This window comes from Physeter macrocephalus, chromosome 5, assembly GCF_002837175.3.
Source record: "Physeter macrocephalus isolate SW-GA chromosome 5, ASM283717v5, whole genome shotgun sequence".
Lineage (NCBI taxonomy): Eukaryota > Metazoa > Chordata > Mammalia > Artiodactyla > Physeteridae > Physeter > Physeter macrocephalus.
The window spans coordinates 43497186-43512951 of record NC_041218.1 but is presented as its reverse complement, the minus strand read 5'-3'; the positions used below and the strand labels follow the sequence as shown (position 1 = coordinate 43512951).

The window sequence follows — 15766 nt, the reverse complement described above, 5'->3', positions numbered from 1 at the left end:
GGGCTCATTTACTAAACTATTAATTCTATTTTTTTTTTTTTTGGTTTATCATCTTCAATTCTCCATTTTAAATATTTTAAAAAGATAACTTTGCTCATGTTTTATAATTTTACTATTAGCTTCTTCTTCCCATCTGACAATAATAATAAACTTCTAGAATAATACTAAGTAATTCTGGTAAAAGAGGGCCTCCAGTATTCTGCTGACTTTAACAGAAATGAATTTCACATTATGCCTTTAAATTAGCCTTTGACCTTCACAATTCTGCAGCGATACACAGGATTTCTCAAGATCATCATCTCTCTACTTCCTCAGAATACTATAACTTCTCAGAAGGATGGAAGATACAAAGTGCCTTTTGGTGCCTTCCTTTAATTCAATCCGTGCAGCACTAGACAATTCTTGGATTTCTTGGCATTTGAATGACCCTCTTTCATAGTTTCCAGGGTCGATTCATAATCTTCCCAATGTTTTGAAGTCCTTTGTTCATTTCAATTTAATAATAGTAATAATAATAATAGTAATAAAGCAGCTAATATTTGAATTCTTTTTACCTGCCAGGCATTTTTAAGTGTTTTTCTTGAACTACCTCAATAAATCCTCACAACCATCCGATGTGTTAGGTACCAAACTTCCCTGGTGTACAGATAATAAGTTGATTCCCAGAGAACTTTAGGAACTTGCCCAAGAAACAAAGTGGACAAACAGAGAAAGGGAGGTTGGAAGCAGGAATTCTGACCTAAGATCCCTGTACTGTGTGGCCTCTTGTGGAGGAGGGAGGGGCTGACACAAAGGCCAGAGCCTCCTTACCCTAAGTATCTTATTCCCCTTCCCTCCTTCTTTTTTTATTTTAAAGATAAAAGAAAAAAGTTACAATTCATCTGTTGATAAAGGCAGTATGTTTTATAGAAGCTATTAATTTTTTTATAAAAGTGTAGAGCTATACTTTAATTTATTCAAAATTGAGATAAATTATATGCATGTCATTTGAAAATGAAAGCTCCAGCAAGTAAAGCAGATACTGCCTTGTGAGCATAATTTAAGCATAAAGACATAAAATGACAAAAACTTCCTCAAGTATCCCTAAAGAGCTTTTCTTGCCTTCTTGCCTACAGAAAAGATTATAAATGATTTTCTCTAAATGTATTCCAGTGATTATCAATCCTGTGTATAGTCTTTTGGGAGTGTCACAAAATTGATAACCAATTCTTCCAGTTTAACACATATGCTATTCTTGTCATTCTAAGGTACTGAGGTAAATACAGCATTTTTTTAAAAAAATCAGAAGATAAAGAAAACTTTCAAAAAATCCGAAACTATTCTATAAGAAAAAGATGTTCAAGGAAAGAAGGTTTGCTTTGTAACCTAATCCAAATGATTGCAATCCTGTGGCTGAGAATTCTGAAAGGCTCTTAAGTTTTGCTAGAAGCACACAAATTACCAATACTCTGAAACTAAATTGGCCATTCCTTCCACTTTCTGATTAAAGAAATTTTGTACAAGATTATATATCACATTATGTCAATTTTCAGCCTTATGCGATTTGAGCTGCTTCTTCACTGGAAAGAATTCTCCTGTTATTAGAATCTTGTTTAATAAACAAAATAGAATGTAACTCCCTGAGGGTACAAACAATGTTTCACTGAATTTTACTACGGTAGTACTTAGCAAGAAGCTAAGCACATAGCCAGCCTCAAATGTTTGCTGAATTAATGCATATAATTAAGGTGGGAAATTAAATAATCCTAAACCATGTCCACATAATAAACCAAAGTTGAATATACTTTGATTGATGGATAGCCACACACACACACTCGTGTGCATAGAATACTTTTGTTTTTTTTTCAAAAATAGACTCCCAGTGATCAGTGCAGATTAGACCCCTCGCCTACGCGCAGCCAGCTGCCTACGCCTCCCATTCAGTCTGGAACCCCGGCGCCTTGGAGGTCCCGAGGTCCTGACCCAGCTCTGCTCCCTCTTGACACCCCTCCTTCCAGCCACGGCTCGAAAAGTGGGAAGGGGACGCCCCCTGCTTCCCCTCTCGACCTTGCCTGGCCCGCAGAGCTTTGCAGCAATAAAGAGGGCAGGAGGAACGGGGAAAGAAAGGGAGGAGGGGGTCTTTCCATGCTCTTCTGCTCAGTCCTCAAGGGCTCCTAGATCCCATCCCCTCTCCAACCAGCAGCAGATCCCCCAGACCTCTCTCACCAAACTCTCCCAGCCTCCTACCTTCCCCCAGGTCGCCTCGCCCCAGCAGGTGACTCAGAAGTCCTCCCACCCACCCAGTTAGGATTGCTGGGAAGTCGAGCCCCGCGACCTGCTTTCCTAAGACTCCTCAGCTGAGTCTTCTGCACGCTAAAGTTGGAGACCCACTGTCCTTTCTCTCTTCCTCCTCCTCAAGGCAGGACAGCAGGAACTGTGAAGCCAGGGTGGGCTGCTTCTCCCCTTTTGCCCCTCTCTGGTAACCTGCCCGCCACCCTCCTGCAACCGCAGCCAGGACTACAGTTTCCCATCTACCCTACATTTAATCCCTTAGGCGTGTACATCATAACTAGTACTTGACTTAACTCACAGAATACCTTCACAAGCCCTCTTATCTGAGTCTCACAACAATCCTGTATTTATTCCCATTTTACAAATGAAAAACTGGGCCTCTGAGAGGTTATTTCCCCAAAAGCAAGAACCTGGACACAGAAGTTCTAATTCCAAGCCTCAGTTTCTTTCCACAGTGACAGAGCTGCCTCCCTTCCCATCCATAGGCATTTGATGACGTCATCTTATAACAATATTTATATAGAGAAATATATTGTAAGTCCAAAATGACTTGCAAAATTTAAAAATACACCTTATTCCTAAATTGAGGTTAATCCATACTTAAAGCATTCTGCACAGTTTTGGCCTCCCTAACGCTCAAGTAACAAAATGACACAAAAAGAAGTTAAGAACTCTTCTTAAATCCACTGGACAAGGTTTTCAAATCAACCTTGACAAGTTCCACACTCAACCTCTTCCTAGTACTACTAACAATTGTTCTCAAGGGTCCATTCAGAGTTTAAAAGTTTCTTCCCAGAAGTTGAAGTCACCAGTAAATAGTCTCCCTATTCCACACCAACAATCCATCCTGCAGAAGGAAGTCAGTTTCTAAATGTACAGACTTAAGCATTTCCTCCCCCTGTCTAAAAAGTCCCATGACTTTCCATGGCTCACACCATGGAGTCCACATTCTGGCCTTTTTCCAGTTAATCCCACCACAGACCTTCATGCTTGGCTGCACTGGGCAATGATCCCCTAAAATGACAAGTGTTTTTTGTTTTGTTTAGTTTTCTTTTTGGCTACGTTGAGTCTTCTGGGCAATGATCCCCTAAAATGACAAGTGTTTTTTTTTGTTTTGTTTTGTTTTGTTTTGTTTTTGGCTGCGTTGGGTCTTCGTTGCTATGCATGTGGGCTTTCTCTGGTTGCGGTGAGAGGGGGCTACTCTTCGTTGAGGTGTGTGGGCTTCTCTTGTTGCAGAGCACGGGCTCTAGATGTGCAGGCTTCAGTCCTTGTGGCACGTTGGCTCAGTAGTTGTGGCGCACAGGCTTGGTTGCTCTGCGGCATGTGGGATCTTCCCGGACCAGGGATCGAACCCGCGTCCCCTGCATTGGCAGGTAGATTCTTAACCACTGCGCCACCAGGGAAGTCCCTACCAAGTGTTTTAATGATGCTATGCCTTTGCTCCTGCCTGAAAACTACTAATTCATCCTTCAAAGTCAAAGGAATTCAAATGTGGCATTTTGTGAAGCTTGTCCTGCCAACATAGCTATTACACTTTTATTAGAGCACCTAAACAGCTCCCTATGCTAGGATGCGAAGCCTTGAGGCTGAGCTTGTGTTTAATTCATCTTAATATCTACATCTTCTAGCATTGTGCCTGGCACCTCACTGGGTTGAACTGTTAAATGACTATCACCATGTGAGAGAAATTAGAGAATATACTCAATTAAGTCAAAACCTAAACACCTAAAGACAATATCTAAGCATTCCAAACTGCTCAAAGGGTTTCCATTATGTGAAGGTAAAACAGATATAACAAAATTAATTTATTGAAAAAAATCATGTTTCTAGTCTATAGTGCCTAGAAAAAATCAAAGCCCAGTTTCTGTGTAGTAAACTAATAAGTAAAAAGACATTCTTTAGGACCCAGTTTGGGAAAGAGAAAACGGTCGTGTATACCTCAGGCTTGGCCCCTTCCTTCTTTCCACACCAAGATTGTGTGTTATCAAGGGCTTTAAAGCCAACAAGTACCTAAATGCCTCCTAGATGCACAACACATTTTCCTAGAAACTGAGGACATTAAAGCCAGCATCTGGGCCCTTAAAGATAAAATCTTTGAGAGAGAAGATTTAGGTGCATAAAATAATGAGAGAACACATTAGGCACCCAAGCAAATAGCACAAAGTCTATGAACTATAGGAAATCTGAGAAGGCAGATCAATAGTGGCCCTCTCAGCACAGGATTTATTAAAGTGGGATTAGGGGGGAGGGGAGGGGGGATGGATTGCAGGACATGATTACAATTTAGGTGAGGATTTATGGTGCATAGCCAAAAAAGAAGACAGTTACAATAAGGCTGTATGTGGACTTTGATCCAACATCACAAACGAATTCCCATCACTGATACTGGTGATACAGAATACACATGATATTGACAATAATGAGACATTAACTGAAGGCTCACTCACTATATATATAGTGTGTCAGGCTCTCAGAGCTCTAGGAACACCGGAGGGGAATTTGGCAGAGCCACTCAACCAGTGGTATCAAGAACGGTAGCCACTGGAGTCCCCCCCGGGCCAGTAACCCTGCGCTTTGAAGAGACCACTTGCTCATGTCACACAAACGGTATCATTTTCTGTGTGCCATGATATAAAAAAGGTTCAGAAGCACTGAGCTAGTCAATAAAGAGACAGAGCAACTTTCAGAGAGAACATCATAAAGCAGCAATATAGAGCCAAGGTGATCTAAACCGTGGGATTGCATTAGAATCATCCATGGCACTAAATAAAACTAGAGACGTTTGGGTATTAATCCAGGGCTCCTAAATCTGAAACTCCAGGGATTTTTTTTAATACCTGAGCAATTCTGATATACAGTCAAGGTTAATTCTCATTGGTACAGAAATGACTGGAGCAAAATCTCCATAGCTGTTCACAAAATTTAATGTAAGAATTGGCTGCTTTGTGTTGCACGTTTTCCCCGCAATAATTGGGTCACCTGGGAGCTTATTAGAAATTCAGACTCTCAGGTCCCATCCCAAATCCTCTGAGCCCTCAGGTGATTTATAAACACTTGTAAGGGCAATGTCTCAACACTGACAGCACACTGGAATCACCAGGGAACTTTGAACATTGTTAGATCTAGCACTGGGGATGATTCTCACATGCAGCCAGGGATGAGAACACTGATCTGGGGGAGGGAGGCGTGTTAAGACTGCATTCCTGGCCCCCCACTCTCAGAGTTCCTGATTCAACAGATCTCACTTGGGGCTTGGAAATCTACATTTTTAACAATTTTTATTATGAAAAGGCAAATATAAATTCAAAAGATATTCTGAAGGAAAAAATGTCAAAATCCTGACAGCTGAAAATAAAGATTAAGAAAGGGAAAGAATTAAGAATCGAATTCTTTTTTTTACCTTCCATGTAAGAAAGTCATTCTTAAGAAGAAATATTCCTTAGATTTTATATGACTTATTTAGCTTCAGTCTCATTTTCACCAAATGTGAAATAAGGGCTTTTCACCTGGTTGTCTCTATTCCCAGCATGTAATGACCTTGTATAGCTACAACTACTACTAATAATACTTAGGACTTCACACTGTCCAAGTGGCCTCCATGGTTATTTTCTGTTTTCCTTTTAGATCTTTCTGCTCCCCAAACTAAAAGCCTTGGCAGGTTTGACTCTTTTAATTTTTTTTTTCAATAGGGAAAAAAGGAATGCACTCAGTTTATTAATAGGGACATTAAGTCTCAAAGTGAGAAGTAGGACTACTTTAAAATTCCATCACGACTGGAAGAAACTATATAGCTCCTCGGTAGAATTCACAGTGGTCTATGTACTAATGCTTGTGACGTTGACCTTAGTTAATTTGAATCTCCTCCATATATTTGGCATTGAGCAAAATAATACCTTACAACAGTTAGGGAAAAATTAAGAAATTCTCAATTATAATGAATAAGTCTAACAACTGTTTATCAGTTGCAGTTCACAGAGCACTTTCACATATTAAGCAAAAAGATCCAGGAGCCCTTTTGAGGCAAAAATAGCTCTTATTTTCCCATGAGGCCCAAGGTCACATGATTGGGATAAACCAAGGCCTCGCGGATTGCCTTGATTCTATGCCTCTGGTGCCCTTCTGATTGGAAGCTTAAGCATTAAAAAATGTTAATAAGTACATTTACCAAAAGGGTACACTGACATAAAGGAGGAAACTTCTTAGAAATAATTTAAAAATCAAGGACAAAGGTTTATTTTGAAGTGAAATTATGAAAACAGAACCTGGAAAATGTATATCACCACCCCCAAACAGTATAAAATTAGGCCTCTAAACAAAGAAATAGACAAAGAAAATTTTCACATTTAAAGTATTTATGTTGGGCTTCCCTGGTGGCACAGTGGTTGAGAGTCCGCCTGCCGATGCAGGGGATGCGGGTTCGTGCCCCGGACCGGGAAGATCCCACATGCCACGGAGCGGCTGGGCCCGTGAGCCATGGCCGCTGAGCCTGCGCGTCCGGAGCCTGTGCTCCGCAAAGGGAGAGACCACAACAGTGAGAGGCCCGCGTACCACAAAAAAAAGGAAAAAAAAAATTTATGTATATACATATATTAAAGTAGGCAATACTTAATACAATTACCCAACATATGGGTTTTTAAAGCAATAAATTCTACGTTCCTTTTAAAATCGTATCCTCACATAATATGGACACAAATATTTCTAAATCAAACAGTAACCTACATTACCAATTTTCATAAAATAACTTTCTCCTTACTGAAAAAAAATTCCATTTCAGTTTTTAAAGAACAAGTAGCTAGATAAAATATACACCTGAAATAATACGCTAGCTCATTAAATGCCCCTGAGCAATCATAGTGAAACTGTAAAGCTTTAATAAATCTAATGGAAAAAAATGTAGAAGCTGCATCTCTTCACTAAAGGAAAAAAAAAAAAAGATCCATATATACACAATATACACCCAGGCCCAGCATATTATTAAGCAAGAGATTTTAACAAGTTAATTAATCGATAAGCCATTTAAAGTTTTAAGGCTATGGTTATGGATTCTCAAGGTTATGCATTCTCCCCAAATTGCAAACTGCCCTTGGGTAGCACAATGTTTTGCTTAGCCTTTAAATGATTAAGAAAACTGTGATACTGTTTTTTACTATTTTATTCTGTTTTTGGTAACAATGCCAAACAACAAACTAACACAATCAAAAACAATTCAGAATTTAGTAGTTTCCAAAAAAAGTTTATGCAAAGACAAAATGGAGACTGACAGGTTGACCATAAGGATTTAACAATCAGAGCAATTCCCCAAATGAGCATAAGCCACCAAAGTAGTGCTCTTGCTAAAAAAGTTACCAGGTCTTGGAACACATGAGATCATCTTCCCATTAAAGCATCTGTGACAGTTGCCTTAGATTGTAGATCTGAAACCTACGATTTGACAGATGTGCTTAACAAGCCAAGATACCTTAACTTTATTTATTTATTTATTTATTTATTTGTGGTATGCGGGCCTCCCTCTGTTGTGGCCTCTCCCGTTGCGGAGCACAGGCTCCGGACGCGCAGGCTCAGCGGCCATGGCTCACGGGCCCAGCCGCTCCACGGCATGTGGGATCCTCCTGGACCGGGGCACGAACCCGGTTCCCCTGCATCGGCAGGCGGACGCGCAACCACTGCGCCACCAGGGAAGCCCAAGATACCTTAACTTTAATCCCAAACTTCACCCAGTGAACTCACTAGAGATGTCAGACCATTCACCTGGCCCACTTTAGTTTCCTCACATATAAAATTCCAGGAGTTAACTTTTAAGTTCTAGATTCCCACGAAACTTCCATGAAGATCAAAGATGAGAAGAGTGAGGAATCAGGTCTTATTTTTAAAAAACTTTTAAACCTAGTAGAAAACAGTAGCTCTCTGCTAGTTATGTAAGTACTTTATGATTAGTATTAAAACGTGGGGAAAATATTCTGAGGTGTGACATTTGCAGCACTGAAAGGCTGCACTACAAAAAGCAGTGGTTACTGTTAGGAAGTAATAGGAAAATGCAATGCAGAGCAGTAGTATATTAGGCAAATTTGAGTTGGCGTGAACATATGAATAAAGCCTCACTCTTCTCAATTATAACAATATTCTCAAATTAAAAATCTGTCAAGATGGCAAGTTTTCAAAAGTTATTGGCCAAGTGATTTATAAACTGTGTTTTAAGATATAGTTGGTGCTACTGTAAACTAGAAGATAAAATCACCTCCATCCTTGGTCAGTACAATGAATCACTCAGAACTTCTGTGACTGATTTTGGTGACTATGCTATTATGTTAACATTTGCTGCTATGATTAAAATACAAAATGCCATCCAAGAATCAATTACGTGTAGTGAAAGTACTGAAAAACACACTTGATAATTGGTTACTTTGGAAATGAAGTCAAATATGAGGAAATATGCCAGGAAAACATGAAGATATATGAGCTCTTACATGCATTCGGGGGTGGGGTGGGGGAAGACAGTAATAATGCTGAGAAAATGAAAATTAGTATTAAAACAAAAATAAAAGTTACAATAGTTGTAGATTTATGTACTCTAAAAATTAATTCTTCCACTTTTTAAACTTAATCGTACTCAATGATTCTTGAATTATGAAAGATCACCCATGGAGAACTGATCTTTCCTAAGAAACAGGACTGCTTTTTATGGGATTAAACAGTAATGTAAAGGTTTTGACCTAGAAAGAAGTGTAATTTTTACTAACTTTTATGACTAGTAATCATCAGAATGGCAACTAAAGAAAACTAGCAGACTCTTCCCTGGAAGAATAATGTTCCAGTGGTTTGGGCAAAGTATAATCTGATGGTAAAAGATGAACTAGCAAAACAAGAATTTAAGACTAAACATATAGGGCTTCCCTGGTGGCGCACTGGTTGCGAGCCTGCCTGCCGATGCAGGGGACACGGGTTCGTGCCCCGGTCTGGGAGGATCCCACATGCCGCGGAGCGGCTAGGCCTGTGAGCCATGGCCGCTGAGCCTGTGCTTCCGGAGCCTGTGCTCCGCAACAGGAGAGGCCACAACAGTGAGAGGCCCGCGTACCACTAAAAAACAAACAAACAAACAAAGAAAAGACTAAACATATAAATTATAAAGCCTATGCTACCCCATTTGGAAACAAGCACACAGGCTTGTAGTCTCTATGATAATGTAAATATCTCATTAACATAAGCTTTAAGAGACATTATAATATAGCCTAATCTTACACACAAAGCGTGTAAAGCTTACAAAAATAGCTATAGTGCATATTTTAGCAACATCCAAATACACACATGTAGATAATAAAATTTTATCTGCTTTCAGTATTGATGCCATATTATGGGCCAAAAATCAATCACAAGTTGGTAATATATCCTTATATTTACACAAATTAAACTTATCACATTTGTTATTTATTTGAGCTCTCATGAATATCACATATTCAGAACCCTCCTAATTGTATATTTTAATAATAACATATATTTAAGTGATTATAAACATTCTTTAAAGTTAACCAGAAGTGTACTTTAGAAAGAAAAAACTGGTTTTAAACAGAGGAAACTCTCTAAAAGCCCAAATACCCATCCAACTCACTGGCTTTCAGGGAACTGTACTGGCCCAACATCTATGTATTAACACACCCTCGGGGCTGGTGCTCAGGTGTGTCTGTTTGTTTGAAAGCCATCCCACAAGATGGCCAGTGGCCCCTGTGCCTCTTGGTTCCTCAGCTTTTCTTGTCCACTAAGCCAACCCCAACATGCTCTTTTTCCACCTCTATTCCCTTATCTCTAGTTATGATCCCTCTCTTCCTTATTTCCCCTGAAGAAGGAAGAAACAAGAAAGCTAATGCTTACTAAGCACTAAATGTTGAGGATTCTCTGAACTGGACCCTGGGGCTTCATTTCTCTTCTTGCTATACTCACCCTAGAGAAGATGAAATACAAGCATAGCAGTTAAGAGCATGAACTCTGGAGCCACATTGCCTGGGTTCAAGTCCTGACCCTTCCACATTCTTGGGGTGACCTTGGGCAAGTTACTTAACATCTGTGTGCCTCAGGTCCCCAATCTGGTAAAATGGGTATGACAATCACAGTGTCATGGTGAGGACTGACTTAATAGTTAAATGAATTTGAGATAAGTCAGTTAATCTAAAATACTTAGAACTATGCCTGGCACAGAGTAAACCCCATATCAGGAGAAGATACTATCATCAATTCCCATGAATTTAATACCACCCATTTGCTGATGACTCCGTTTTATGTTCCCACTCAGATCTCTTCTCTTATGTCCCATTGCCTACTTGACATTTCTACTTGGACATCTCACGAATGTCTCAAAGGTAACATGTCCAAGATAGAATTCTTGATCTTTTCCCTTAAATCTGTCCCCTCACCACACCCCAAGTCTTCACCATCTCCGTGAATGCTACTCCAATTAAAATAACAGACATATCAGATGATAAATGGCAAGTCACAGCCCGTTTTGGGAAAACAATAGAGATTAGGAGAAACTTTGGCAAACTGGGCTGTCTGTGTCCAGAGGGGAGGGGTAGATACACTTAGTTCCAGGGGATTGCTGTCAAGTAGGAATGTCAGCTCTGTGATGCTAGACAGTCTGCTCCTAAAGGGAAGCAGAACATCAGACTTTAAAGCTACTAATGCTTCCCTCCACCTCACCCCACCCCAGATTCTCATTTAATTGGTCTGACGTGTGGCTTAGCTTTCGGGATTTTTTGAAGTTTCCAGGTGACACTAGTATACAGCTAAGGTTGAGAACCACTAGTCTAGTCCAGGTCTCCCATTTTTACACGTGTACAAACTGAGGCTCAGAGAAGCTAAATGCTTTGCTCAGGCACCAATGAGTTTGAAACAGGTACAGAATCAGAAAACAGTTCCTCTAAGGCAGTGTTTTCAAACTGTGGGTCATAATACTAGATCGTGAAATCAGCTTAATGGTTTATAAACAGCACTTAAAAAAAAAAAAGGACAGAACAGAAAATCAAAATGCACTGTATGTTATAGGGTGAGTACAGTGCATGACCTTTTTATTTTAAATGTATGCGCATACTGCTCTTAGTCTCCATTTCCCTTTTCAAATCCATTCTCCTCCCTTCTCTGCCTTGTTCCCAGCCCCAGGAGGCTGACCCTACAGAATGATTCAGCTGGGCCCCTTGCCTAAGGATTTCCCGCTGGAGAGCCAGTGAGAGGCACCAGTGGGAGATCAGAGGGTGGGCAGAGTGTCTGGGGTCACTCTTCTTGGGTGATCCTGACCCCACTCCACAGCTCTCCTTGGGTTCAGCTCCGGAGGAAGCTCCCTTTCCCCTTCAGGCCCAGAGGTGGTAGCACCTTCCCACTGGTGACAATCCCTGGGTGCTTCAGTGTCCTTTGTGGGTTCCTTAAACCTGCTCACACTTTTGAAAATAGGCCACTTGTTAAATCTGTTTCCTGCCAGGACACTGACATAAACAGTTTGACAGACAGAGAGACACATGCATAAATATACAGGGTTGGATTTTCAGAAGTGTGAGCAGTTTAACGTAAATTGTGTTGCTTTCTGCGGGTTGTGGTCAAAAAAAGTTAGGAAAACACTGTGTCATGGTTCTTCTTACTACACCACTGCCTCCCCTGGCTGATATAGGGAGCTACTGGGTTGAAACATCTAAAAATAAACATTTCAAAGACCTTCTTTATGACTGTTACCATTAAATGGTAAATAATGTCTAAAAAAAAGAAAAACACGTTTATTAAAATGGATTTTTTTTAACAGGGCTTAAGACTGCCCAACAGTGGAAAGGGCCATCCTGGTAGGTAGTGAGTTCCCCATCAGTGCTTCACACACGTGGAGGAGATGAGAGACTAGGGACCCCTAGTCAGCCTCTCTTTAAAAGGTGTGCTTCTATCAGAAAGCCTCAAGCTGTAAAATTTCTTCCAAAACACAAATGAAGCAATTTTTGTCATAGCAAAATTCTGTACTAAAAAACCATACCACGTCAGCTCAGTTCTCACTCATTCTGGGAGGGAAGAAGAGTGAAAATGAGGCAGCTTTCAAAAATGTCTAAACTCTGCTCCTCTTTACAGGTTTTGAGAGTACAGATCCAGAGAAAGAACCAAACATTCCAGGTCTGGTTATTCTCCAGAATCATCTTTCAAGCTGCCCCGTGTCCTCATGTAAACGGTTAGCAAGGACAGAAAGTCTCTAGACTTTGGTCTGGTCATCCAACCTCCATCCATCTGATGGCCAGTGTCCAGAGTACATCCAAAAAATGTGGGACAGCACCTTCACTGTACCTCTTTCCAATACCCAAAGAGATGAGTCAAGTAAAGTGTCACACTGTTACATTAATACAAAACTTAGGTATGAGCCATTACTAGATCCAAATATAAGCCATCCAATATGAGATTCAAAGGAAATGAAATTGCAAGCAAAGAAAATATGCACATAAGAAAATGGCAATAGATATATTCTATGATTTGTTACTGTAACCTCCCTGAAGGAGTGATGCCGTTCCATATTTTGCTACAAAGTGATTAATGTTTATAGTAGCTATCTATTCAAGAAAAATGCAACTTCATTCTGTCACAGATATCAAATCAATATTATGCTTGTGCTTTTAGTTTAATAGAAACTAAAACTTGTTAAATGTTTTAGATACAAAGTGTCTACCCATACAGTACCCACCCCTTTTAGTTCTGCTCCTCAGGATGTGCCCTGGAGTAAGTAGGGCAGGTGAAAATCCCATGTCACAGAGAAGGCAAGGCTCGCAAAGGAAATAATTTGAAACTTAAACCAAACTTAAACACAGTGAACTGGATCAGGAGCCTCTGTCTCATCCACTGTACCATGCTGCCTCCCCAAGGTGAATTTAACTAACCTGCACACTGGCAAGGTTTTTCAAGCTCGCTAACTGAAAAAAAGGAGAAATGTACTGAAAATAATGAATTTCGCTAGGCTTGAATCTACAATAGAAAAAAAAAAAAGTACCCCAAAAGCAATATCAACATTTCTGAGCCCATTAAAATGTGTGTGTGTGCAGGCGCACACACACGGTGATGACTGGCTTTTTATGGTTGAGTGGCTGTGATCTCAGGGGAAGCCGATTTGTTGTATTTTATTCCCTGGTCTATACTGAACTCCAAATTCTTTGGGGTCACTAAAGGAATTTGAAAGGACCAAGAGTTAAATAATTCAGTAGCCAAAGCCCATTAATGACATTATATAGGAAAGGCAGTGTTACAGCATTTTACTTGCTGACTTAGACTTAGAAAAATTAGGCCTATTATCCAAACTGCTATAACTTGCCTTATCAGAATGTCGATCAGAAAACAAGGGAAACCTGAAGTCGGTCCACAACATGTGAATGTTTCAACTTAATTTTTTTCAGCACATCATTACATATCATCCGTTAGGTCAAGGCAGAGGATGAGTGGGAGCCCTCCATACCAATCTTTCCCAGGTCAGCAGGGTCCCAGCTTGGGCGCCAAAAACACAACACAAACGGGAAGGTGACGTGCGGAAGGGAATCACAAATAAAGTGCCATCGGCGGTGTCTGCAGCCAAGAAGAAAAACAGCACGCCAAAATTTAATTATAAGTTTAGCAACTTTCTAGAACAGGGGACGTGCTTTTCCTTTGAGTTCAGCGGAATCGCTTCCAACCCAAAGCAAACCATTCTCCCGGACAGGAGGCGAGACAACTGGAAGGCTGCCGGCCCGCGCCAATCAGCAGCATCCAATCTCGTTAGCGCAGACCTGCCAATTCGCGGCCAGGCCGGGCAGCTGTTGATCTCGGGGCCATTTTTTTTTTTTTTTTTTTTTTTTTTTTTTTAAAGCAGAGACAGAGAGCAAGTAGGAAGGGAGCGAGGAAGACTGAGCCTAGGGGAGGGAGAGGGAAGGAAGAGGTAAGGATGTCCCAGGAAAAGTCGGAGAGGGCTGCGAACTGGCAGGGACCAACCGGCGGGGCTCGGCGGCGCGGAAGCCGGAGGAGAGCGGAGGGGAAAGAGAGAGGGGGGCCCGCGCCTCAAAGTTCCGCGTCCCGGCGGCGCCCGCGCGCTGGGCTGCTCACCTAGCAGGAGCGTGGTCCAGGTCCGGCCGCGCCCCGAGAGCCGCAGGCCCAGCGCCCAGCGCAGCCCGGCCGCCAAGCGCCCCCCGAGGCCGCCCCCGGCGAGCGGCGGGGCGGGCTCGGCGCGGGGCCCCTTCCTGCCCGCGGCGCCCTTGCGCCGAGGGGACGGGGGCGCGCGCTCGGGCCCGGGCTCCCCGGCGCCGACATCTGGCGCCCCCCTCAGCGGCGACTGCGAGGCGCGGGGTGGCTGGGGCGGCTTGGGGGCCGCCTCCCGGTGCTTGTTCCGCGCCTGCAGGACCATCTTGGCATAGTCGCGCCCGCTCGCTGCGCGCGCCCGGACGGCGGCCGGGGAACAGCGGGCTGGCGGGGCGGCCCCGGCGCCGCTCACTCTCCGGCGGGCGGGCGGAGGGCGGGCCGGTCCCTCCCCGCCGGCGGGGAGGCGGAGAAAGCTGCAAGGCCGGGCGGCGGCTGCCTGCCTGGCGGTGCGGCCGGGAGGCGGCGCCGGACTCGCGCGCCCGCCGCCACTGCCGCTGCTCCGGTTGTCACGGCGACCGCGGAACGCCGGGGGGCGGGGGCGGGGACACCCTGTGAGCGGCCGCGGTCCCGCTCCCCTCGCCCCTCCGCGCCGGACGCGCGCTCCCGGACAGCCAGCGCGCACGCGCGGACTTCCGGCGAGGGCGGGGGCCGACCTGGGGCATCCCGGCGACCCCGGCCCTGCGTGGGACCTGCGCAGGACTCAGCCAGGGCGAGGGCACGGATCGCCTCCCGGGAGCGGCTGTCCCTCCCTTTGGGAGCGGCCGGGAAGAAGAAAGGGCTCTCTCGGGGCGCGGGCCGCTGATCGAAGTTTCGGACCCGATTAAGGCTGCAAGTGGACCCCGGGAAAGCCCGCGTGGCCCAAGCAGCTCGTCGCGGGGGCGGCCGGACCGGGGAGGAGACGCTCGGGAATGACCACGGGGGGGCGCTGTGCGTGCGCTCTGGAGCCTCGGTGGCCCTGCCGCTGTAAGAAGAGCAGAACAAAGTAGAGCCACTGGGTCACGTTACTCCACAATGTGTGGCCTTGCAGTTTAGAGCGCTGCCGAGTGCAGCTCCCGCATTCACTGATACGACGAGCGGGGCAACCCGATTTTAAATGGCAGCAGAGTATCTCAAGGGGAGCTGTTAAGGGTCGAGACACAAGTGTGTGCCTGACATTAAAACTGAGAACCAGGGTAGGAGCCCAGGCTGAGGGTGATAAAATTGAATGGATCGAGAAGAAAAAATTATCGTATGTTCTGTTAGTTTTAAATGCTGTAACCTTGTGGCTTGAAAGAAAGCAGAAAAACTTTATTTGCTGTTAAAATACAAAACCTTAGTCGAAAACGCATTTTCTTCCACGTAGCAAGCGGAAGGCATGACTGAAGGAAGCCCAGGAAGCTTGGGAAAACCAGGC

The 15766-nt window shown here is 43.4% G+C and overlaps 1 protein-coding gene across 2 annotated transcripts in view; it reads right to left on the bottom strand.

Moving 5' to 3' along the window:
- Positions 1-14644, bottom strand: part of DPY19L1 (dpy-19 like C-mannosyltransferase 1) — a 98232-nt gene extending 83588 nt beyond the window's left edge. For both annotated transcript variants that reach the window (XM_024128139.3, XM_024128142.3), the window contains exon 1: positions 14341-14644. In XM_024128139.3, the coding sequence (XP_023983907.1) occupies positions 14341-14638 (298 nt within the window). In that variant the 5' untranslated portion in view covers positions 14639-14644. The remainder of the gene's footprint in view (positions 1-14340) is intronic.
- Positions 14645-15766: the final 1122 nt, after the last annotated feature.